This window comes from Terrapene carolina, unplaced genomic scaffold (assembly GCF_002925995.2).
Source record: "Terrapene carolina triunguis isolate 2854851 unplaced genomic scaffold, T_m_triunguis-2.0 Scaffold84, whole genome shotgun sequence".
NCBI classification, from domain to species: Eukaryota; Metazoa; Chordata; order Testudines; family Emydidae; genus Terrapene; species Terrapene triunguis.
In genome coordinates, this window is record NW_020664435.1 from 39886257 (window position 1) to 39910034 (window position 23778).

Genomic DNA, 23778 nt, shown 5'->3' on the forward strand with positions numbered 1-23778 from the left:
TATTCTGTTTAAGTACAGAACTTTAATTTTACTTTTCAAGAACATAATTTCAGTCCCTCTGATTATGTATCATTCTTCCTCACATCGCCGTTCACAGCGCAAGCCCAATTTATAAAATGAATGCCAGGAAACAACATATTTCTATGTAAAAAATGTGTTCATGCCTTTCCTAATCCTGGTGCTTTTTGGTATTCCGTGATTAGATATGTAAACAGATATGTGAAGTAGCATGATACTTAATCAAAGGGGCTGGAATTATGTTCTTGGTCAACTCCAGGTTCTACTGGTTTTGGGGGACACATACATTTTGTAAAATGGAGGGAATATGAAATAATACAGGGTAAATAAAGAGAGATAAAGCTAGTTTTGTGATTTCTGGGCTAATAAAAAGGAGGGTTGAAAAGAAAAATTGGGGTTTGTATAGCTTTGTTCCTTGAGTGTTTGCACATGTCCATTCCACTTTAGGTGTTTGTGCACTAGTGCACTGGAGCCAGAGAACTTCTTCCGATAGTTGTACCCACTGGGGTAGCGCATCTACCCTCTGTGCTCTGGTGCTGCTAGCTGAGAGTCTAAAGGGCATAGTTGCCCCAATTCTCCTCAGTTCCTTCTCACCACCCAGGGTTGGTAGTTGGAGCGTGAGTGAGTGCTTCTCTGTCCTTACCTTTCTCCTGTAGATCTTGTCTAAAGATATATTTTCCTGTATATAGTTCTTTAGCTTAGTTAAATTAGTTAGTTTGTAGTGGTACCCTATAAAAAGTTTCCTTTATACTCATTTTTGGTTCATTTTGTTTTTTCTCAAGCTTTGGCTTGGTACGGGGGCATACTGAAATGCCTGGCTTTCAAATGCTGTTCTGGTTGTAAGTCCATGCCAGTCAGCAGGCCCCACTCCAGCTGTTCAAAGTGCACAGGGGAGCGTCAAATTATGCATAAGTGCCCTATTTGCAGAGTGTTTAAGACCCAAATGAAGAAGCTGAGGGAGGTCCGACTTCAACACATCTTAATGGAGCATTGTGTCCTCACTTGGTGCCTACCCATTCAGTACATGGGGTTTTGTACTTGACTCCTTTCCAGAGTGTGCTGCTTGACTCAGCGGCTTCCCTGTATTGAAGGGAGCAAGAGAGAAGACGCCGCTCTCTATCTCTGGTACCATGTAAGCACCAGGAGAATTCTAGCACCTGTATTTCCTTGGCCAGAAGAAGTCTTCCTCTTTGTGGGCTAAGTCTCCTTGGAACTCTCACAGAAGGAAGTTGGGTACTGATGGTAGAGCAGTCATAGTGCGGTGGTACCATTGAAACTGATTCCATTGCCTAGACCTTCAACAGCATTGACTTCCTCCTTGGTGTGTGGCAGAGATGTTTGTGACCATCAGAGACCTTCTTTGTCTGTCAATACTGGACTTACCGCTGATGCAGGATGAGACTGCAGGCTGATGCAGGATGAGACCGCAGGCTATTCCAGGCATGCAGACGCCAACTCCAGGATCTACCTTGATACCTATATATAAGCACTGTCGATATCGAACCTGGCATCAGCACTGTCTGGTTTTGGTGCATTGGAATTTTGGACTAAAGACATGGCCATAGGAAAGCCCTGTATGCTACAACTAGTACTGTCCATGTCTCCTCAGTCCCGTAACTGGCTTCTCTACCTGGTACTGCACCTCTTTGGCATTCTGATGCCAATTCATAGTCTGAAGTGGTTTCTACAGGTTGGATTTCTATTTCAGAAGGTTACGAGGTTCACCCTGTTCTTCAGTGCATAGATCAAGATCTGAATACCATGATCCTTACAGTAGCTGGTCAAGAGACAGATTGCCATGGGGCTAGGCTCCAGTACCTTACCAAATGCAGCAGTGGCTCTTTTGAAATCTCTGAGGACTTCCTTCTGATTCCAGGGCTGCTTCTCCATGTCACCATGCTGCGAGATCCCCACAGAAATACAATTCCCAGTACTGATATCGGTACCCAGCAATCTGTGGAAGTTATTCAACTTGCTTCAGATCCTCTGATGGAGGAGGTCTCATTACCACCAGAGCAGATACACACTGGTTCCTCTGCTCAATACTTCCTCCTGTTCTCTGGATGAGGCTATAGTGCCAGAGTTGTAATCTCCAGTTGCAGATGACTACAAAACCTATCAGGGTCTGTTGAAGATGGTGGCCACTGCCCTGGGAATGCAGGTTGAACTAGTCCAGGATTACCCTGACAAGCTAGAGAGCATTTTGTATTCCACAAGTCCTTCGAGAGCAGCTTTGCCTATTGATGTGTCTATATTAGAGCCTTGGAAAATCCTTTGGCAGAGTCCTGCTTTTCTGACTCTTACTACTAAAGGAATTGAGAAAAGCTACATCATGTGGTGGCAGTGATTGAAAAGGCCAGAAAAGGGCATTTTCAATCAACTCCCAAAGTTAAGGATGCAAAGAAATTAGATTTATTTGGGGGATAGGTTTATTCATGCACAGTTCAGGATTGTGACCCATTAGACTTTGTTGCCCTATTATGATTATTCAGTATGGGACTCAATGTACAAATTTACTGACAAGCTGCCAGATATGATGAATGAGTTCAAGGCTCTTTGAAATGAATCTGGTTGCTTGTACATCTTTGCAGGCTGCACTGGATGAGGCCGATTGGGCTGCTTGTGTCATGGCAACAATGGTGATCATGTGTCATGCTTCCTGGCTTCAGTCATCAGGTTTACCTTCTGAAGTTTGGCAGACGATTGAGGGCTTGTCCATCAAGGGCTCCAACTTTTTCTCTGAGAAAGACAGATGAAGCTCTGCATTCTCTTAAGGATTCAAGGGTGACCTTGAAATCCTTTAGCATTTACACTCCAGCCCCAAGAAGAAAGCAGTTCTATCCTCAGACCCAACAGAGGTACGCTTTCTAACCGACTAAACAGTCAGATCAATCCAGGAGATGACAAAGGTCTCAGAAAAAGAGATTATTTCCTTCACCTCCATCTTCTGCTACCTCCAACCATCAGACTTCTTCCAACCTGTCTACTTGATTCCTTGACCGCAAATCACTCTATTTGATCTCCCCTCCCTTTGGCAGCCACTTGTCCCACTTCCTAAGGTCTTGGTCCCACATTAGAACCCACTTGTCTGTTGTAAGCACGATGGAACTGAGATAAACCCTGCAATTCACTTCTGTTCCCCCATCACTTTTCAGGGACCATCTCACAAAACTGTAACTAGTCCAAGAGGTGCAGTCTTTATTGCAGTTGGGCCCATAGAATAAGTGCCTCTTCAGCATGAGGGAAAGGGATTCTCTTCTGGCTATTTTCTCATTCAAAAATCCAAGGAACGCTTAAGACCTATTTTAAACCTGCAAAATCTCAACAATTACATAAAGAAGATAAAATTTTGTAATCCTAGCTTCTATTATCCCTTTCCTACCTTGCAACAACTTGTTCGCTGCCCTTGACGTAAAGGATGCATGTTTCCATATGACGTTACACCAGAGTCAGGAAGTTTCTAAGATTTGTTGTAGTAGCTATTCATTATCAGTTCACTGTCTCCCTTTTTAGGCTGTCCTCAGGACCCTGAGTATTCACAACATGTGTAGCGGTGGTGGCAGCACACATCAAAAAGGCAGGATTTCACGTGTACCGGTATCTGGATGATTGGTTAGGCCAGGGTCAGTCCAGACAGCAAGTGAAGGGCAGTACTGAGAAGATGCCTTCCCTCTTAAATGTGTTGGGTCTGATAATCAACGATGAAAAGTCAGTTTTCCTCCCTGTAGAAAGAATTGAATTTATAGGGGTGGCTCTCAATTTGACATCAGCAAAGGCATACTTATCTCAGGCCAGATTTCAAGCAATTTTTGACCTGTGCTCACAGTTCAAGGTGTATTTCAGTATAACTGTAAGGAATTGCCTGAAACTTTTGCGCCACATGGTAGCTTGCACATACATGACTCAGTATGCCAAACTTGACTTCTGGGTCATGCAAAGGTGGTTGAAGTCTGTCTACCATCCCTCTTGCAATCCACTGGATACACTGACACATATCTGCAGCTATCTTGTCTTCCTGACACTGGTGGATGGTCTTTGACAATGTATGCACTGGAGTTCCCTTTGTTCTAACATTTCCCTCCATGACCCTAGTCACAGATGTGTCAGGTACCTCTTTGCCAAGAAACATTCTGGTCGTCCTGCATCCAGAATGGCATTTATCTGAAGGCTTCTCACTTCCCCAGATCTGAGAACGGTTTAGCTGACAATTTCATCAGATCATTCAGCAGAGATCATGAATGGTTTCTCAGGCCTGATTCACAAAGTCCATTTTTCAGATTTGGGGAATGCCAGAAGTGAGCCTGTTTACCACACAACAGAACAGGAAGTGTCACTAGTTTTGTTCAAGAGGTGGTCTTAGTCCATGGTCCATGATGGATGCTTTTCTATTATCACGGCAGGGGAAGTTTCTCTATGCTTTTCCTCCCATACCTTTGGTGCCCAGGGTACTGGGCAAACTCAGACAAGTTCATGCTGTTCTGATTTTTGATAGTGACAGCCTGGCCTCATCAGCACTGGTTCTCTGACCTTTTGAACCTCTCTACTTGAGGTGCCATAACTCTTCCATAAGTCCCATAACTCTTCCCTTAATTTTGCAGGACAGCGATCATGCTCTGCATCCCAGCCCTCTCAGCCTACACCTGACTGCTTGGATTCTCAGTAGGTAGCTGCTTGAGAAGCAGTCTGTTTTGCTGTGTTACAGAATGTTCTTTTAAATAGCAGAAAGTTCTGCACCAGATTCACTTACTTCCTGGAATGGAATAGGTTTTCATTGTTACCCCAGCAGAAGGGTGTAAGCCATTATTTTCAGTTTATTTTGGATTGGGTACTCCACCTGAAAGGAACAGGTCTTTCGGTCAGTTCCATGAGAGTGCATTTAGCTGCCATCTCTGCATTCCAGCCTCACGTAGATAGGTGGAGAAAATCAACTTCCCATTTGACTATTTGATGCTGAAAAGGTTTGGATAGACTTCCCTCCTCTTAGAGCTCCAATACCATCCTAGGATTTAAATTTGATTCTTTCGTTGTTAATGTGGGGTCCCTTTGAAACTATAACTACATATGCCATCTTTGCTCTCTTGATGAAGATAGCCTTCTTAGTAGCTATTGCTTCGGCTAGGAGAGCTGTGAAGCTTCAGGTTTTTATGGATGACCTTCCTTATGCTGTCTTTGACAGAGACAAAGTTGGTTTACATCCATACTCCAAATTTCTTACCAATGTGGCTTCCAATTTTCACATAAATAAGACTATATTCTTGCCAACCTTCTTTCTGAAACCCCACCCTCACAAAGATGCAGATAAAGTTCATTCTTTGGCTGTCCTCAGAATGTTGGCATTTTATCTAGACAGGACTAACGAGTTGCGATCATGCCTGTAACTATTTGTCTCTGTTGCCGATAGAATGAAGAAGCCTGTTATCTCTGAGGATATTTTACTGAATTTCCTCCTACATTCAGTTGTGCTATGATATTGCTAAAGTTCTACTACCCCAAAGAGTTTTAGCAGACTCTACAAGGGCTCAAGCTGCTTCAGCATTTTTCCTGAGTCATGTTCCCACTACTGACATTTTTAGGGATGCCATCAGGTCTTCTGTTCATATGTTCATTGCCCTTTATGCCATCTTCCATGCCTCTGGAGACGATGCTAAATTTGGGAGAATAGTGCTATAGTCTTTTGTTTCGATAGACTGATACTTGTCCCCATTTGGGACTGTTTGTGAGTAACGTGAAGTGGAATGGACATGCAGTCACTTGAAGAAGAAAAAAGAGTTGCATACCTGCTTACTATTGTTCTTCAAGATGTGTTGCACATGTCTGTTGCATGCTCAACCGTCTCCTCTCTACATCGGAGTTTCTTCAAATATTGGCTTTTGGTGTGAAGGAACTGAAGGGGATGAGGATGGCTCTGCTCCTTTTACACTCTTGGCTGGCAGCATGAGAGTGCAAAGGGCTCATGCGCCTCCCTGTGGTACTATTATGGGGGAAAAAATTCTCCTGGCACTGGTGCACAGGCGCTTGAAGTGGAATGGACACGTGCAACACATCTCAAACAACAGTTCCAGTACAGATATGTAACTGTTTTTATCAAAAACTTGAACCAACCTGGAAGTATATTTGTTTCAAACTTAAATTAATCAAACCTGACTAAAAGAGATACAGTCTTGAGTACTTTGGGGCGCACATTTGCTGAGGTTGTGTATGTTTAAAAAAAAAAATTAAGCTAGACTAAGTCCCTAATATTAATAGAAAAGTTTTTGATTTTTTTTAATGTGATGAAATGTGTGAAGTATTTGTTTAAATCCAAACATTTCCTTGCAGCATTTGTAACCAAAACATTGTATTATTGTGCTAATGAGAAAGAAACAGAAAATGAAACTAAATCTATTTTCAGTGTCCAAATTGATTACTGTACAGAAAATAAATCAACAATGCAAATGGTGAAAAGCAAATTTGTTTTTTATAACTGAGTAGTGTCCCTGTGGGTGCTCACGTTCCTGCACTGCTGATCAGAGGACTTCAGTAGCAGTGTCTGTTAGGCCCACATATGTGCTCTCTCTCTTCGTGCTCCGCCATGAGGCTAGCCAGCGCGCGTGGGCTAACCCCCCTCAGTTCGAGGCTAGCCAGCGCGCGTGGGCTAACCCCCCTCAGTTCCTTCTCAACTGCCCCTGGCTAGAGACAGCTCTTTGCAGTCCCTTAAGATCATTACTTTTGCTTTACATTTCTATAACTAAGCTAGTGTCCTAGTACTTACTTGTAAGTTTTAGTTTCCCCCTTCATTTTTTTCAGTGAAAATAAGACTGTTTCCTGCTTTTTCTCATTGGGGACCCTTCCCCCCAACCAAGTATGCCCGGTTCACCGGGCTTCAAGAAGTGCCTCTCCTGCGAAGAGACTATCCCAGTTGCAGACAAGCACTTCCAGTGCATACACTGCCTCCAGGAAGGCCACATTCCACAAAAATGTGGTCTCTGCCAGAAACTCAAGCCCAGGTCTCTTAAGGAAAATGAGCTGAGACACAAGATTATCTTCATGGAGACGGCTCTCTGGACCCACGCCAAGAGTCACCTGGCAGACATGAGTCTTTCCCACAGCCCATAACATGCAAAGGCTCTGGGTTGAAGAAACCAGCTGATGACCCCTCTCGTAAGTCATCGAAAAAGAGAGTGGGAAGTCCCCACAGTGACAGTTTACTGCAAGCTGGCTGTAAACTATCTCCTGTGCGCTTGGTACCATCAGCACTGAGTCAATCCCAGCCTGGTATGCAAAGTTCATGAAGATCTATAGCGGCAAGTGCTGCTGATGAGCCTACAGACCCGATGGACATAGGAACTGAGTCAACGGCACCAAGGGACAAGTATAGGAGTAAGCACTCCTCTAAGAAGATATTGCCAATATTTGATACTCCATTGGCACTGTCATGGATGCCCCATCAGCACCAGAGCAGTTGGTGTGGGCAATATCTCCATCCTCCCTGGTATTGCCAGTGGCATCAAGTTGATTGGTACCGCCAGAATTCTGTCACTCAAGAGACCTCTGCATATCTGATGTACCAGAGTCTCCTCGGTACAGGGATCTCTGCCCCGAGTATCTGTATGGGACAGGAGTCTTCCCTGCTGCCCTGCCACGTTCCCCCACTCTCAAGTGTGTACTTGGACAGCAAAGTAGAGGAGGCAATATTGCAATACTTCTCCCAGGCTCCCTATGGTGCCCAATACCAACAAGGCTCTTGAGCATAGCCTCAGATGGCCCCACCACCATCACCTTGGTATGGTCAACCATGGGCACCACCACCGCCTCAGTGGCCATACTGGGGCCCTTGGGCTGCATATTGCTCCCATGCCTCTCGGGTTTCTAGCCCTACCGGAGAACCCTTGAGATGCACCCCTTTGGCCGCGGCATCCGGAACTTTGGAACCTCCAAAAGAAATTGTGGCGGAACGGGAGGACGACATTGCGGAAGAGGTGACCCCAAGGACCATATCCTCCTCTTCCTGCCCAGATGAGGCCGCTATACCTCCCCCACCATCTCTGGCTGATGACTTTTGCCTTTTCCGGGACCTAGCGAAGACACTCTTAAGATATTGTTAGAAGAAGTCAAGGACACCCACCACAAACTCCTTGACATACTCCATTCATCCTTGTCCTCAAAAATTGCCCTCCCTATTAATGATCTCTCCTGGACCCTGCAAACCAAATGACAGACCCCAGCATCGGTAGCACCTACCTGCAAGCGGGCGGATAAAAAAATGTTACGTCCCAGCAAGGGAGACAGAATTCCTCTTCTTCCACCTTCCACACAACTCCATTGTGGTGGATTCTGTTAATTCCCGTGGCCATCAACACCAGATGAGGTCCATTCCCTACGATGGGGACTAGAAGCATTTGGATCTTTTTGGGAGGAAAGAATACTCCTTGGCCATGCTACAGTTTCGAATAGCCAATTACCAAGCCCTAATGGCGAAATACAACTATGTAAAATGTGGGAAACTGAACTATTTTATTGAACAGCTGACTGAGTCACACCGCAACCAATTTAAAGCGATTATTCAAGAGGGACAGTTGGTGGCCAAGATAGCACTATAATCTGCCTTCGATGCAGCTGACAGAATGGGCAGGTCCATCTCCACTGCAGTGATTATGAAACGTATGTTGTGGCTACCTCTGTCAAGCTTCCCAAAAGAAGTTCAGTCAACAATTGAAGACCTTCCCTTTGAAGGCATTAAGCTCTTCGTGGAGAAGATGGACGCCTTTCTGCACACACTAAAGGATTCTAGGACCACCCTCTGCTCAGTGGGTATCTACACACCAGGACAAAAGAGGAAATTTAGTCCGCAGCCACATCATAAGCCATGCGCCTCCCAAACCTGACCCAGCGCTACTACGAGCCACAGAGAGAGAAAACTATGTTCCCGAGGCGTAAACCATCTGGCCCACAATTTTCCATGTCCCAGCCATACACTTCCAAGCACCAGTTTTGATGTGTTGATTGAGGCGTTTATAGACCACTCCTCCCAACTACTACAGCTGACCGCCACTATCTACCAATTTGGCTTCTGTCTGGCAACATTCCGCAGCACCTGGGAATGCATATCGAACCGATGGGTCTTGGAGATTGTTCGCAATGGGTTCTCCTTACCCTCTCCACAACACCCTTCCCCGTCCCTCTTCAAGGACCCTTCTCAATGAACATAAGATCATATGAATGGCCATACTGGGTCAGACCAAAGGTCCATCTAGCCCACTATCCTGTCTTCTGACAGTGGCCAAATGCCAGGTCTTTAGAAGGAATGAACAGAACAGGTAATCAGCAAGTGATCCATCCCCTGTTGCCCATTCCCAGCTTCCGGCAACAGAGATAGAGACACCATCCCTGCCCATCCTGGCTAATAGCCATTGATGGACCTATCCTTTATGAACCTATCTAGTTCTTTTTTGAACCCTGTTAGTATCTTGGCATTCACAACATTCTCTGACAAAGAGTTCCACAGGTTGACTGTGCATTATGTAAAGAAATACTTACTTTCCTCAGTCACCCAGTTTTGTGAGATCCCTTTGTAACTCTTCGCAGTCTGTTTTGGACTTAACTATCTTGAGTAGTTTTATATCATCTGCAAATTTTGCAACCTCACTGTTTACTCCTTTTTTCAGATCATTTATGAGTATGTTGAACAGCACTGGTCCCAGTACAGATCCCAGGAGGACATCACTATTTACTTCTCTCCATTCTGAATATTAATCATTTATTCCTACTTTTTGTTTCCTATCTTTTAACCAGTTACTGATCCAGGAGAGGACCTTCCATCTTATCCCATGACAATTTACTTTGCTTAAGAGCCTTTGGTGAGGGACCTTGTTAAAGGCTTTCTGAAAATCTGAGTACACTATAGCTATTGTATCACCCTTGTCTACATGCTTCTTGACCCCCTCAAAGAATTCTAGTGAATTGGTGAGGCACAATTTCCCTTTTCAAAAACCATGTTGACTCTTCCCGAACACATTATGTTCATATATGTGTCTGATAATTCTGTTCTTTACTATAGTTTCAACCAGTTTGCCTAGTGCTGAAGTTAGGCTTACTAGCCTGTGATTGCCAGGATTACCTCTTGAGCCTTTTAAAAAAAAATTGGCATCACATTAGCGAACTTCCAGTTATCTGGTACAGAAGCTGCTTTAAATGATTTACATACCACAGTTCTGCAGTTTTACATTTGAGTTCCTTCAGAACTCATGGGTGAATACCATCTGGTCCTGGTGACTTATTACTGTTTAGTTTATCAATTTGTTCCAAAACCTCCTCTAATGACACCTCAATCTGGGACAGTTCCTCAGATTTGTCACCTAACTAGAATGGCTCAAGTTGGGGAATAACCCTCACATCCTCAGCTGTGAAGACCGATACAAAGAATTCATGTAGTTTCGCCGCAACGGCCTTATCCCCCTTGAGTGCTTCTTTAACATTTTGATTATCCAGTGACCCACTGGCTGTTTAGCAGTCTTCCTGCTTCTGATGTACTTAAAAAAATTTAGCCGTTACTTTTTGAGCCTTTGGCTAGCTGAGTTTCAAGTTATTTTTGGCCTTCCTAATGACTATGTGGTAGAGAAGGAACTGAGCAGGGGTTAGCCCACGTGCACTGGCTGGCCTCGTGGCGGGGCATGAGGAGAGACAGCGGATGTGCGGGCCTAATGGACACTGCTGCTGAAGTTCTCCGATCTGCAGCATAGGGACACAAGCACACCTACAGTGGAGCACCCACAGGGGGACACATCTTGAAGAACCATCATTACTGCACAAAGTGAGTAACTTCTTATTCTACTGAATTATTGCTTTTGAAGATTCAATAGAACAAACTATTAATGCAGGCAAGGAAACTTTTGAGGGTTTTTAAAAAACATTCATCTAATACTGACCATTTTAAACCAATAAAATATGGCTTCATTTGTTATGGTACTTGCAGTTTTATTTAAAAATTCTTTAATCCTTATATTTTCTATTAATGCATTTCCACTGGTAGGTTAGAAGAGTAGCTTTTTGACATGTTCAGGACTTGAACAATTTCTACTCTTCTGTGAAGCATCTGTCTGTTGAAAACTATTCTTTTGCTTAGATAAATGAAATTTTTTGGGCCAAGAGTTTGAAGGTAGATCTACACTTATGGCAGCGTGTAAAGTACAGACACTGCTTGCCCAGCTAGCATGGGTATAAATGGCAGTATAGATGGGAAGGCACTGCTTAGGCAAGTAGAATGCCCTGTATGCCTGAACCTTAGGGCATATATCTTACATGGCTCTCTACGCACCCAAACAGTGCCTCTCATATCTACACTGCTATATTTAGTAATGTTGTGTCCCTCTGTCTCCCCACTGCTAGTCTTTCCTTGCTGCAGTGAAAGACTGGTAGCACAGAAAGGCTCTGGTAGCTCCCCCATACTGAAGCCTTTCACTGTGGTGGGGAAGGCAGTGGAGAAAAGCTGTGGTAGCTGCTGCTGGAGCCTTTCCCTGCTGTTTTCCCCCTCTGGATCCTTTCAGTGCCTTGTGTAACTACACACAGCAGTGAGTGTGGATGCAGGCTGCCTTTCACTACCCCGTGTAGCTACGCGTACCCTACACACTGCCACAAGTGTAGACAAATGTGGACAAGTTCATAGTTAGGAACCTTAGTAAGTGGTCTGATTTTTTTTTAAACGTGTTCTGCAGCTAAGCGGATGCATTGTTGGACTGGTGCCTTATTTAGATGTCTAAATATGGATTTAGTAGTGTAGGGGAAGACTTAACAAAGGTAAGTTAGGCACCACATCGCATTGAGTCAGTGATAGTTGCATGTCCTACTCCTGTTTATGCCTTTTGGAAATCTCCCCACTAACTTTAGGCATCTATATTTGAAAGTCTCTTCTAGAGATTTTGAGGTGATTTGGTATAAAATTACTTTTGATCTTGAATGTTATTTTTTTCCCCCCCCAGTGCACAGTTTGCAGGACTTCTTTGTGAAGAAGAGGGTAATGGTGCAGATAATGTCCAATACTGTGGCTACTGTAAATACCATTTTAGTAAGCTGGTAAGAATTTATTGAATTCAGTATATAAAATATGACACTAACTTGAATTTTTATTCAATGACTTTTGTTACTAATAGCAATTAAAATAGTATTGTATGTGGGTTAGGGTGTTGCTTATACAAGAAACTGAATAAAATTATACAAAATTATGTGGAAAATATTCTTGTTTTTTCCTTATGGTAATGATTTAATTTTGAGGGCAGAAATACTTCCTGAAAATGTATTATAGTGTTATGAACAAACGTTTGCTTTGGAATGTATTATCTCTGTCAGAGAAAAATAGGGAGCATGTTTAGACAATGACTTAAAAAAAAAAAAGACATGTAATAGACTTGTATTGTTCAAAATGAGCTTCTGATTTCAGAGGCGCCGACTTTCCACTTCCCTGGGGGTGTTCGACTTCTGCTCCATCCCAGTCTGTGCCCCTGCTCTGCCCTGCCCCACCTCTTCTTGCCCTGGTTCCACCCCCAAGCGCGCCCTCTCCCCGTGCCTCCCCCTCTCTCCTAGTGCCACCTGCATGCTGCTGAACAGCTGATCGCAGCGGGCAGGAGGCAGTGGGAGGAAGGGGGAGGGGTGGATTGGCGGGGCCTGCCAGTGGACGGGAGGCGCTGGGGGGAGGGAGAGGAGCTGATTGGTGGGGCTGCCACGGAGTTGGCACCTATGTCTGTTTGCATTAAGGTCCTGTAATGTTTCCTCTTCCTATTTGATTAGTTTGGCCACACTTACATATTCTTCTGGAAGCATCTTAACAAATTTTTTCCTCTTGGCAAGCCATGTATTGGAGGATATATCAGCCCACAAATTCTTCTTTCCTTCTTCTGTTATCCTTCTCCTAGCATTCTGCGTGTTGATCTATTACTCTACATTCAGCTGAGATCCTTGGCTAACTGTCTTTTTCTGAAGCACACCAGAAAGGGGATGCTTTAGGGATTGATCCAGTGCTCTTTGAAGTCAGTGGAAAGACTCCCATTGACTTCAGTGGGCTTTGGATCAGACCCTGTGAGTTGAGTGGCTTGTACCTCTTCTGATGATCATCAGTTTGATAATCCTGAATATCTCTTCATATTAATGTATGTGTTCAGACTTGGAGGATTTACAGCTTTTGTTTATTAAAATAGTATTAAAATCCTAGAGTGAAATTATGCCTTCTTACACCAGTGGCTGAATTTAAATGACTCAACTGATGTTTACACTAACACTGAATTTGTTGTCCTCAGTGCTTCAGTGCAGACATGATTTAAGGATACTTACACTGTTATCAAATTAGTATTTCTTTTATATAAAAAAATCCCCATATATTAAATATTATGTGGTGCGTGGCTTTCCACCAGAAGACTGAAATATAAACAGCAACTATAATAAATTGGCTAGAGAATGTTGGTTATATGAAGCTTTCTGATGGACTGTTAGTGAGGTCCTGTCAATAATGGCTAGTAAATGCACAGTTTTTTCCCTTTATAGTAGTTGTAAGACACCTAGGTCGCGAATTTCTGTTGTAACCTTGAGAACCTAGGATGGTTAGATAATCCGCATTGGGCGTAGTGTCTTTAAAATCCCTTAATGTTGGTGTAATCACTGAGAAATGCTTTGCCTGTTTTGTTGTGGAATTATGAAGTGACTTCAGAATTTTGGACACTCGCCTGGCACAAAGAAGTCCTGGTCCCTAACAAGGGCTCCTGGGTATTATTATAATACAAAAAAAAAAATCATTATCTGTCACCAGTAAATTAATGTATTAACTTGACATTCTTGTATCTTTTTTTAAAAATAGTTTTTCAATTTCTGTTTCATAACTGATAAGATACTCCAGATTGGTATTTATTTGAATAATAAATCATGAAGCCAGAACCCCTCCTCCTCACAGTGCACTTGAGACATGCCTCAAGTATGCATTTTCCCCTGTGTCTTGTTTAACTTAATGGCAGTGTCAGCACCATGACTTACCATATTCTCACTTGAGCAAAATCTTTTTTGTTTTAAGTTACCAGAAGGTGAAAATATATCTAAGTGTAATTTAACATTGTTAAAAGGTGGTTATTGGCTCTTTTGTGGAAAGCATATTTGCAAATTGATAGGCTGCAAATGTCAATCTGAGGGTAGTTGACTTCTGGTATGTTTGGGATAGTTAACATTAACACTTCAAACAGCAGTGTCAGTTTTTGTCAGGCTCTGTTAAAAGAATTTTTTTTTTTTTTTTTTTTTTGGTGTGTGGAGCAGTAAGGCATTTTTATCAAACTCAGTTGAAATGGATTGTTCCGTAATTTATTTAAATGGTTCCTTTTTTACATACATAAATATATCTTCTCTTTTTAGAAAAAGAGCAAACGGGGATCTAATAGGTCATATGATCAAAGTTTAAGTGATTCTTCCTCTCACTCTCAGGATAAACATCATGAGAAGGAGAAAAAAGTAAGTGGATTTGTTGTTGCTAATTATGTGGCACATCTGCTTAATAGTAGCACCTTGTAAATATTTCATTTAGTTATGGCTGAAATATATGGAGAAGATTTGCTTCTGAATGTAGAACATTGAGAGTAAATAATAAAGATGGTAAATTAGAGGTGATAGAACTTAAAGGGAAGCCTTCTATTTTGGTACATTTATGTACCTAAAGGGAAGCCTTTCCCCCTCCTCTAAGGTTGGTATCTGGGATGTGAGAATAGAGAAACTGTTGGGGAAGAGTTGCTTGTATGCAGTTGCCTTAATCTTTAATGAAAACTAAGAGGATTTTTTGTGAAATCTTTGTTTTTTTGACTACAAAAAAGGATAACCTTTTTTTAAAACATATCGGTAACCAGTCACATCTAGTGCGGTAATTAAATCTCTTATTTTCTGTTTTTTCCCTTCATCATTGGAGAAACTGAGATTGAGGTTAGCGAGATTGCTTGCTTGTTGGCAGATTATTTTCAGAGGTACTGTAAAGCCCACTGTGATGGCAGAATGATATGTCACGTGGGAATTTTAATCTTTTTAAAAAAATATAAAGAGCATGACTAATCTCTAATTTGTAACCTTGTTGACTTACTCTTCTTATACTTTGATTTTAGATAGTTTAGGGAAGAAGGTTGATTCTATATTGGTAAGTGAATGCTTGCAAATTTTTGGCTCACACTACCAAATTTACAATTGTGTAAGGTCATTTTGCTGTCTGAATGCTGTAGAACAAAATAGCAGATAATTGCATAATAATACTTGCATCCCTAGGGAGCAAAAAAGTGACAATTTACAGGTGCAAACCCTGTATTCCTGTATTTTTATTTTTTTTTAAATGAAATCTTTAAAATTATTTTGTATGGGCATACTTGGTATTTCATATTTATTCAAAGGAGTGAAGTAAGAATAAAACTGAGATATAATAAACAAACATGTTTATGGTATTTAGAAACAACAATTTTAATAGCAGAGAGAAGAAATTTGAATGAGTAGTGTATAGGTCTTCCTTCAAAGAGTCAAATTTTGTGAATTTTTGTTTTGCAAGCACATATTCACCATGGATGAATGTTGTGCCACAGCGTTTAATCTTTGGCTGTGCTTTGGGTGAATAGTTCCATAAACTATTTACCCTTTTACTTCACCTGGTAACTCTGCAGTGGCTTTGTTCGGATGTATTTGTCTCTCTAAATTAACTTTAAAGATTAAAAAATATATTATGCCAGAAAAGGATTTGATTGTGGCAAATTAGTCAGAAATCCTGTTAGAAAACAGCTTTGATGTCTACTGGCAACAATCACTTTTGTAGGCTTTTGCAGTGGAGCTATTATAGATAGCATAACATTCGGACAGGAGGTATTAGCACATCTTAATTATTTATTGGATGGAAACTCAAAAACAAAGTCTTAGAATAAATATAGACTACAAAATTATTTGTAAGTTGAAAGTTAATATTTGTCTTGCTATTAGCTGAAGTCAATAGTAATTTAATTGCTTTATTTTCTTGATTATTATATTGCAGTTTACAATTTCCAAGAATAGGTGCTGGTCAGTTTAGTCCAGTTGGAACGTCACAAAGACAGTTGACAACTCAAAAGTGCTACTTAATTTTTAAAATGTAAATCAAACTCTCCTGTAATTGTTAGGTGTGAACATGGGGCTGAGTTATGGCTGTTAAAACTTGAGCAGCATTGAAGAGTCTTGGGCCTGGTCCACACTAAGCCCCCAGTTCGAACTAAGATACGCAACTTCAGCTACGTGAATAACGTAGCTGAAGTCGAAGTCGAAGTATCTTAGTTCGAACTTAAAGGTACTTACCGCGGGTCCACACGCAGCAGGCCGGCTCCCCTGTCGACTCCGCCTACTCCTCTCGCAGAGCAGGATTACCGGCGTCGACGGCGAGCACTTCCGGGATCGATTTATCACGTCTAGACAAGACGCAATAAATCGATCCCAGAAGATCGATTGCTGGCCGCCGAACCAGCGGGTAAATATAGACGTACCCTTGGGGGGAGTACTGGGAGGGGCATCTCTTACTACACCTGTTCAACAAGTATAGCCAGCACTTTCCCAGCACAGTTGCTCAACCGTTGCCATACCTCCCCCCTCTGCAGCTGCTAATTCTACCAGTACCAATAAGTTCCTCTTTGTACTGTACTTCCCAGCTCTGAGAGCTGAATTATGTTTGCCCCCTTTCTAGGTGCACTGGGAACAGGAGACAAGGGTTCCATGAACCTGTTTGCCTTCAGCACACCCCAGAGGCAGAATTAAACCCACAATGTCTGTAAAACTAAACCAAGCAGTACTATTAATTTGATGAAGTTATCTACTTTTTTGGTATTTAAAGGCTTCATATAGTATTGTGACGTTACAGTCTATATGGTTTTATAAAAATATGCTAACAAGTGAATATAATGTAACTGGAATATGCTTCATGCAAAAGGTCTCTTGTAAGGTATCATTACGAAGTTTATAATCTACTGAGTGTGATCATCCTATTTGTATAAATGTACCACTCTTGTATCTGAAACTAGAAATATGAAATATAACTTTGAGGGCCTATTGTAATTATGTAAAGTGTGAGCCATTAATGGTGGTTTGGAATCTTGATGACTCCCATCAGCCAGGACAATTGTCTGCAGATGGGTGTGTTTTACCTGTAAGTCTTCCTGTATATGTGTGTGCTGGCAAGTGGGCAATGAAGTCTTGCAGTGACATGTGATCATATCACCTGAACTGGAATCCATCTTTAACCTGGTGTCTTTCCATTGAGAAGGAGGGGGGACGGGGACCCAGAGAGGGACAAAGGATTCCCGCCTTATGCAAAAGCTATATAAAAGGGTGGAACAGAACAAAGGTGGAGCCATCATGAAGAATGACCTAGCTACCACCTGAGCTGGAACAAGAGCTGTACCAGGGGGAAGAATTGTGCCCAGGCCTGAAAGGTGTCCAGTCTGAGGAAAAAAACTTACTGAAGCATCTCTGAGGGTGGGATTATGGCTGTGGCTACAGTCGAAACTGCGACTGTGGTCGCGTGCCAGCACTGGGAGCAGGGCCGGCTCCAGACACCAGCTTGTCAAGCAAGTGCTTGGGATGGCCGCTCCGGAGAGGGGCGGCACGTCCAGGTATTCGGCGGACGGTCCCTCACTCCGCCTCAGAGCGAAGGACCTCCCTCCGAATTGCTGCCGCAGATCGCGATCGCGGTCTTTTTTTTTTTTGGCTGCTTGGGGCGGCCAAAACCCTGGAGCCGGCCCTGACTGGGAGAAAGCTCTCCCGGCACTGCAGGTACTCCACCTCCATGAGGGGATTAGCTTACAGTGCTGGGAGCGCGGCTCCCAGTGCTGGGGCACTGTTTACACTGTCGCTTTACAGCGCTCTAACTTGCTGCGCTCAGGGGGGTGTTTTTTCACACCCCGAGCGAGAAAGTTGCAGCGCTGTAAAGCGCCAGTGTAGCCATAGCCTATTTGTATTCAGTTTGATTAGACATAGATTTGCACATTTTATTTTATTTTGCTTGGTGACTTACTTTGTTCTGTCTGTTACTACTTGGAACCACTTAAATCCTACTTTCTGTATTTAATAAAATCACTTCTTTCTTATTAATTAACTCAGGCCTGGTCTACACTAACCCCCCAAGTCGAACTAAGGTACGCAACTTCAGCTACGTGAATAACGTAGCTGAAGTCGACATACCTTAGTTCGAACTTACCGCGGTGCAGACGCGGTCCACACGCGGCAGGCAGGCTCCCCGTCGACTCTGCGGTACTCCTCTCGCCGAGCTGGAGTACCGCAGTCGACGGCGAGCACTTCCTGGTTCGACTTATCGCGTCCAGACCAGACGCGATAAGTCGAACCCAGAACTTCGATCCCCAGCCGCCGAACTAGCGGCTGGGTGTAGACCAGCCCTCAGAGTATGTATTAATATTTGGGGGAGCAAACAACTGTGCATATCTCTCTATCAGTGTTATAGAGGGCGAACAATTTATGAGTTTACCCTGTATAAGCTTTATATGGGGTAAAACGGATTTATTTGGGTTTAGACCCCATTGGGAGTTGGGCATCTGAGTGTTAAAGACAGGAACACTTCTGTTAGCTGCTTTCAGGTAAACCTGCAGCTTTGGGGCAAGTAATTCAGACCCTGGGTCTTTGTTGGAGCAGATGGGAATGTCTGGCTCAGCAAGACAGGGTGCTGGAGTCCTGAGATGGCAGGGAAGGCAGGGGTAGAAGTAGTCTACCACATCGGATGGCAGCTCTCAAGGGGGGTTCTATGATCTAACCTGTCACAAGTATATTAGAGTTATTTCATACAGCAATCTTGATTTGTTTTACATATCACATATTCGCAAAGCACTCTTACAGTTAAGACCACAGATCAGAATAAAAAAAGTTAGTTTACTACAGTTAATAACTTTTTATCAGTTGAATTTTTTTTTACCTTTTAATAATTTGTATTATCAGAGGACAATCCTCTTAAAATTGTATCCCTACTTACATATAATGCAAATTCTTATCTTTCCTGGGGATAATGTTACCGACCTCCTTTGTAAAGTGCTTTGAGACCGACTGATAAAAATTACTATAATGAGAGCTAGGTATTATTATTTTATTATAATTACAGATCAGTAAGCCAAGCATAGTATGAAGGTTAGTTATTTTGTTCAAGTTGATTACCTTTTTCATGCGACACTCATCTGATATATTATGCAGATGGCAATCCATTGCTGCTTGTCTTGTCTTTATTTGACTTAGTTCTTATGGAGACTTGGGAAAATACAAATTAGTGCTATTTATGGGACGTGGTTCCAAAAGAAAAATGAATGGTCATGTAGCTTTGGATAGCTGAAAAGTGTTGAAATTAAAAAAAAGTCCTCTGGCTCTTTTTGTTTTTTTTTTTTTTTTGGGGGGGGGGGGGAAGGTAGGGGAAGAGAAGGGAGAATCTTAGCACTTAGGAAGAAATGTCTGTGTTGAAAATCTGCCCAACTGGATTGTAAAATGTACCACTGAGAGGCTAATGGCAGTAATGCTTCAAGAGGCCTATTTTATTGTAATGTTCTGGATCTAGGAGTGTGGTCTTGTTTATCCTGTATGCACTGTAGGTAGAAAACATTTCTAATATTAGTTGTGCACAGTGGGTAAGTGATTGGTTAACTAGTTAAATGCTAATGGCCTTGAAGTGTGTGCTTATACTCTGAAAACTGACTCTTTAAAAATAGTGTAGTGGTTTTCCATGTTTCTTTTTTACAGGCTTCCATGGTGAACCTGCTTGGTTTTCAAGTAAAAAGATGTTATGTTTATATTTATTTTACCCCTGACTGTCAGACTAGACTGAGTTTTCATTGCTGACTCTCTAGTATTGCCAATAAGTAAAGATTCTTCCGCTGTAAATTAATTATTCTGCTGATATGTAAACCAGCATATAATTTAGTATTATTTTTGTAATGGTAATAGGGCTAAAAAATAGTTTTAACATGCAGAAAAAGCAAGGCCCAGATTCTATTTTCAGGTAAGCACATGCAACTCTTGCTGAAGCCTGAGAAAGCTGGTCTCATTTTCACATGATCCTCTTTTTTTTACTCTCATGGCAGTTTGAATGTCAAACGGAGATTCAAACAAACTTGATTTTCTACATGCTGTTTTCTCGGGTTTCTTTTATTTTCACGTATCGTCATATTTACTGAAGCTACCTGTGATATTGAGCCTTATTTGCTAGTTGCTTACAATGAGTGTTTATTTTTTGATGACATCAGAAAATAACTTTGGGACAGTAATATTTTCCCTAAAGACTTTTCTAATCCATCATTACACCTAAAATGTTGATAGAAAATATTACATTGCTTGCATTTCTCAGAACAATAATTGTCAAGGAACTATAGCTTCAAGAAATAAGATTAAAAATGGCCTAAAACCACAATTCATATAATATTCTGGCTGTCTGAGTAACAAGCCCAGACCAATTACAAAAAAAAATTCGGATAAAACTGTAAATTAAACTGAACCTTTAAACGTTGTAGATGTAAGACTTCTTAATTTAAAAGATGTCAACTATTTGTATCCTCCAAAGTGTAATGTTTCTCAGCGCATTTACTTATTTTTTAATAAAAAAGGCAGCAAAGGGTAGCTGAAAGCCACCTTTTGTGCTTCCCCTGATCCTGGCTCAGCTAGGGGTTTCTCTACCTTTGCCCTGGCTAGAATGGTTCGTATGGTGTGTGTTTCATGCTGTGTCTTCTATGAGCTGGATGTGTGCCCTTATTACTTGATGTGTTTTGGGGAGGGCCATTCCCTGATTTTTGTGCTCATTGTTGTCTTGACCCCGAAAGGCAAGGCACACTCAACTCCAGACTTTCCATTATTAATAAGGTTCAATGAACCATATATTCAGCAGAAGACGATTGAGCCAGGGCAGTCAAATATATCCACAGTTGCTTGCAATTCCAGAGTTCCTGAAATGCATCAGTTGTTTGCCTGAAAACTAGCCTGTGGACAGAATAGGATTTTATGACATCTGGCTTTACATATTTTTGTGTAAAATTTATCACATTTCTTATTTGAGGGCTTGTCTACACTTACAGTGCTGCAATGATGCAGCTGCGCCTCTGTAGCAATGAGGCCTTGTCTACACTACAGTTTTGTTGACAAAAGGCAGCTTTTGTTGACAAAAAGTGGAGGTGTACACACTGCAAGGCTCCTCCTGCCGAAAAAGTCATTTGCTACGCTGACAAAATAAAACCACCTCAGTGAGAGGCATAGAGCTTTTTGCAACATAGAGCAATGCAGCATCAGTGTTGACGATGTGTTCCTTACGTTGTTTATCTGGCCTCCAAGTGGTATCCCACAATGCCCCTGTGACCACTCTTCTCACTCTTTTGAGCTCGACTGCCCTGCATCCAGCTACACAGGCATGTGCCCCTGCCCTTTCAAAGCCCCAGGAAGTTTTGAAATTGCTCAGCATGGAGAGCTCACATAGCTACTACCCAGCTGAGCATGTGGGCTCCCAGCAGCCAACACACTCCTGCCTGGAGTACAGGAGTGGGGGTGGATCTCCTTGGTCTGTGGGAGAATTCAGAGGGAATCACGTAATCAGAACATTAATGCGGAATCCTGCTCTCCCAGGCACTAGGACCGCAGCGTCAGGCAGGGTGGGATGGGAGGAAGAGACTGATGTGCTGTGCAGAGCCAGGGAAAGAGGTCGGGTCCACTCTAATCCTGTTCCAGCAACTGGTCTTCATAGAGGCACACCTTGATGCCATAGAAGCCAAAACATCCCTGCCCCTAGCCAGATTCACAACTATCACAAACCTTATCTCAGAGGTATGAGCCTGCCTCCAAATACAGGCTCATACTGTCTTGCAGCTACTGGGACACATGGTAGCCACAACATTTGTGTTCCGACATGCAAGACTACATATGTGGTGCCTACAGAGCTGGTTAAGCACGGTATACATCCCCAGCAAACACAGCCTACACAAACGGCTCTCAGTGCCAACCAGTGTCCTAGACTCTTTACAATGGTAGATGAGACCACAAAACGTTTGTATGGGCATCCCATTCCAACAGGAACCCCCGTCGATTGTGATCACCACAGACGCCTCACTGATTGGTTGGGGCGCACATATGAATCAACATATGATTCAAGGCAAAAGGTCTTCTGGGGAGACTCACTTACACATCAAACTACTAGAGCTATGTGCAGTCTGCAATGCCTGCAGGTACTTCCTACCTTATATAAAGAACGAATTTATCCGCATTATAACCGACAACATTGCATGCATGTTTTACATCAACTGCCAACAAGGCTCTGTCACACTCGCTATGCACTGAAGCCATGAAACTAGAAAACTGGTGCATGCAACACAACATAAACATCTCAGCATGCTACCTACTCGATCGCCAGAATGCGACGGCGGACACATTCAGCAGGTACTTCTCCCAAGACCACTAATGGGAGATGAATGGCGAGATTCTGAGATCAATCTTTAGCCGGTGGGGTATTCCCATTATCGACTTGTTCGCCTCCCTAACGAACTGCAAATGCTCAAGGTTCTGTTTGTGACCGGGATTGGGACCACGATTACTGGAGGATGCCTTTCTCATCAAATGGGAGGCACAACTCATATGCGTTTCCACCGATTCCACTGATATCATGCGTGATACATAAGATACTAACAGACAGGCCAAGGTTATCCTCATAGTCCCGACATGGCCCAGACAAGCATGGTACCCTTACCTGTTATGCATGGCGATATGCACTCCACGAGCTCTCCCTCATCGTCCAGATCTGCTGTCTCAGCACAACAGTCGCATTCTTCATCCGAACCCAGAGATACTCCACTTACAAGCATGGCTCCTGCATGGTTCCATCATGACGAACTAACACGTTTGGAAAAAGTTAAACGTGTTATTAAACAGCAGGAAGTTAACCACTCGTAATACTTTCAAAAATGGAAGAGGTTCTCTGCCTGGTGTCAAGAAAGACATTCGACGGGTGCTGCAGTACCACTACCATTAATGCTGGAATACCTACTGGAGCTGAAAAGTTCAGGGTTTGCTATGAGCTCGATCAAAGTCCATGTTGCAGCCATTTTCGCATTCCATCAAGAGATCGATGGAACCTCAACTTTTGCACACCCTACCACTAAGCGCTTCCTCAAGGGTCTCCTACAAGTTTGCTCAGAAGTTCGGCGACCGATGCTGGCATGGGACCTCAACCTGGTGCTGAAATGCCTCACCAGTCCACCATTTGAACCATTAGCCACCGGCTCCTACCTATATTTATCTATGAAAGTGGCCTTTCTGGTCACTATTACTTCCGCCAGAAGGGTGAGGTAGATAGGGGTGCTCATAGCTGATCCTCCATATACAACATTCTTAATATATGGAGATATACCTATCTCATAGAGCTGGAAGGGACCCCAAAAGGTCATCGAGTCCAGCTCCCTGCCTTCACTAGGAGGGATCTGAGGCAAAATCAGTACTTAGTCCTAAGTGGCCCCCTCAAGGATTAAACTCACAACCCTGGGTTTAGCAGGCCAATGCTCAAACCACTGAGCTATCCCTCCCCCCTTCATTCTTCAAAGACAAGGTCATGCTATGCCCGCACCCTAAATTCCTACCGAATGTAACTTCAGCATTTCATATGAACCTACCAATCCATCTCCCTGTGTTCTACCTTAAGCCTCATGGCACTCCAACAGAGGCTGCCCTGCACACATTAGACTTTAGGCGTGCACTAGCGTTTTACCTTGAAAGGACCAAACCATTCCGGAAATCCCCATGACGTTTCAT

At 42.8% G+C, this 23778-nt stretch overlaps 1 protein-coding gene across 4 annotated transcripts in view; it reads left to right on the forward strand.

The window, feature by feature from the left end:
* Window positions 1-23778, forward strand: part of MLLT10 (MLLT10 histone lysine methyltransferase DOT1L cofactor) — a 209817-nt gene that overhangs the window by 74981 nt on the left and 111058 nt on the right. For 3 of the 4 annotated variants that reach the window (XM_024199587.3, XM_024199595.3, XM_024199609.2), the window contains one exon: window positions 11973-12066. In XM_024199587.3, the coding sequence (XP_024055355.1) occupies window positions 11973-12066 (94 nt within the window). Of the gene's footprint in view, window positions 1-11972; window positions 12067-14379; window positions 14476-23778 lie in introns of all 4 variants that reach the window. The other variant, XM_024199614.3, reaches the window with a different exon arrangement.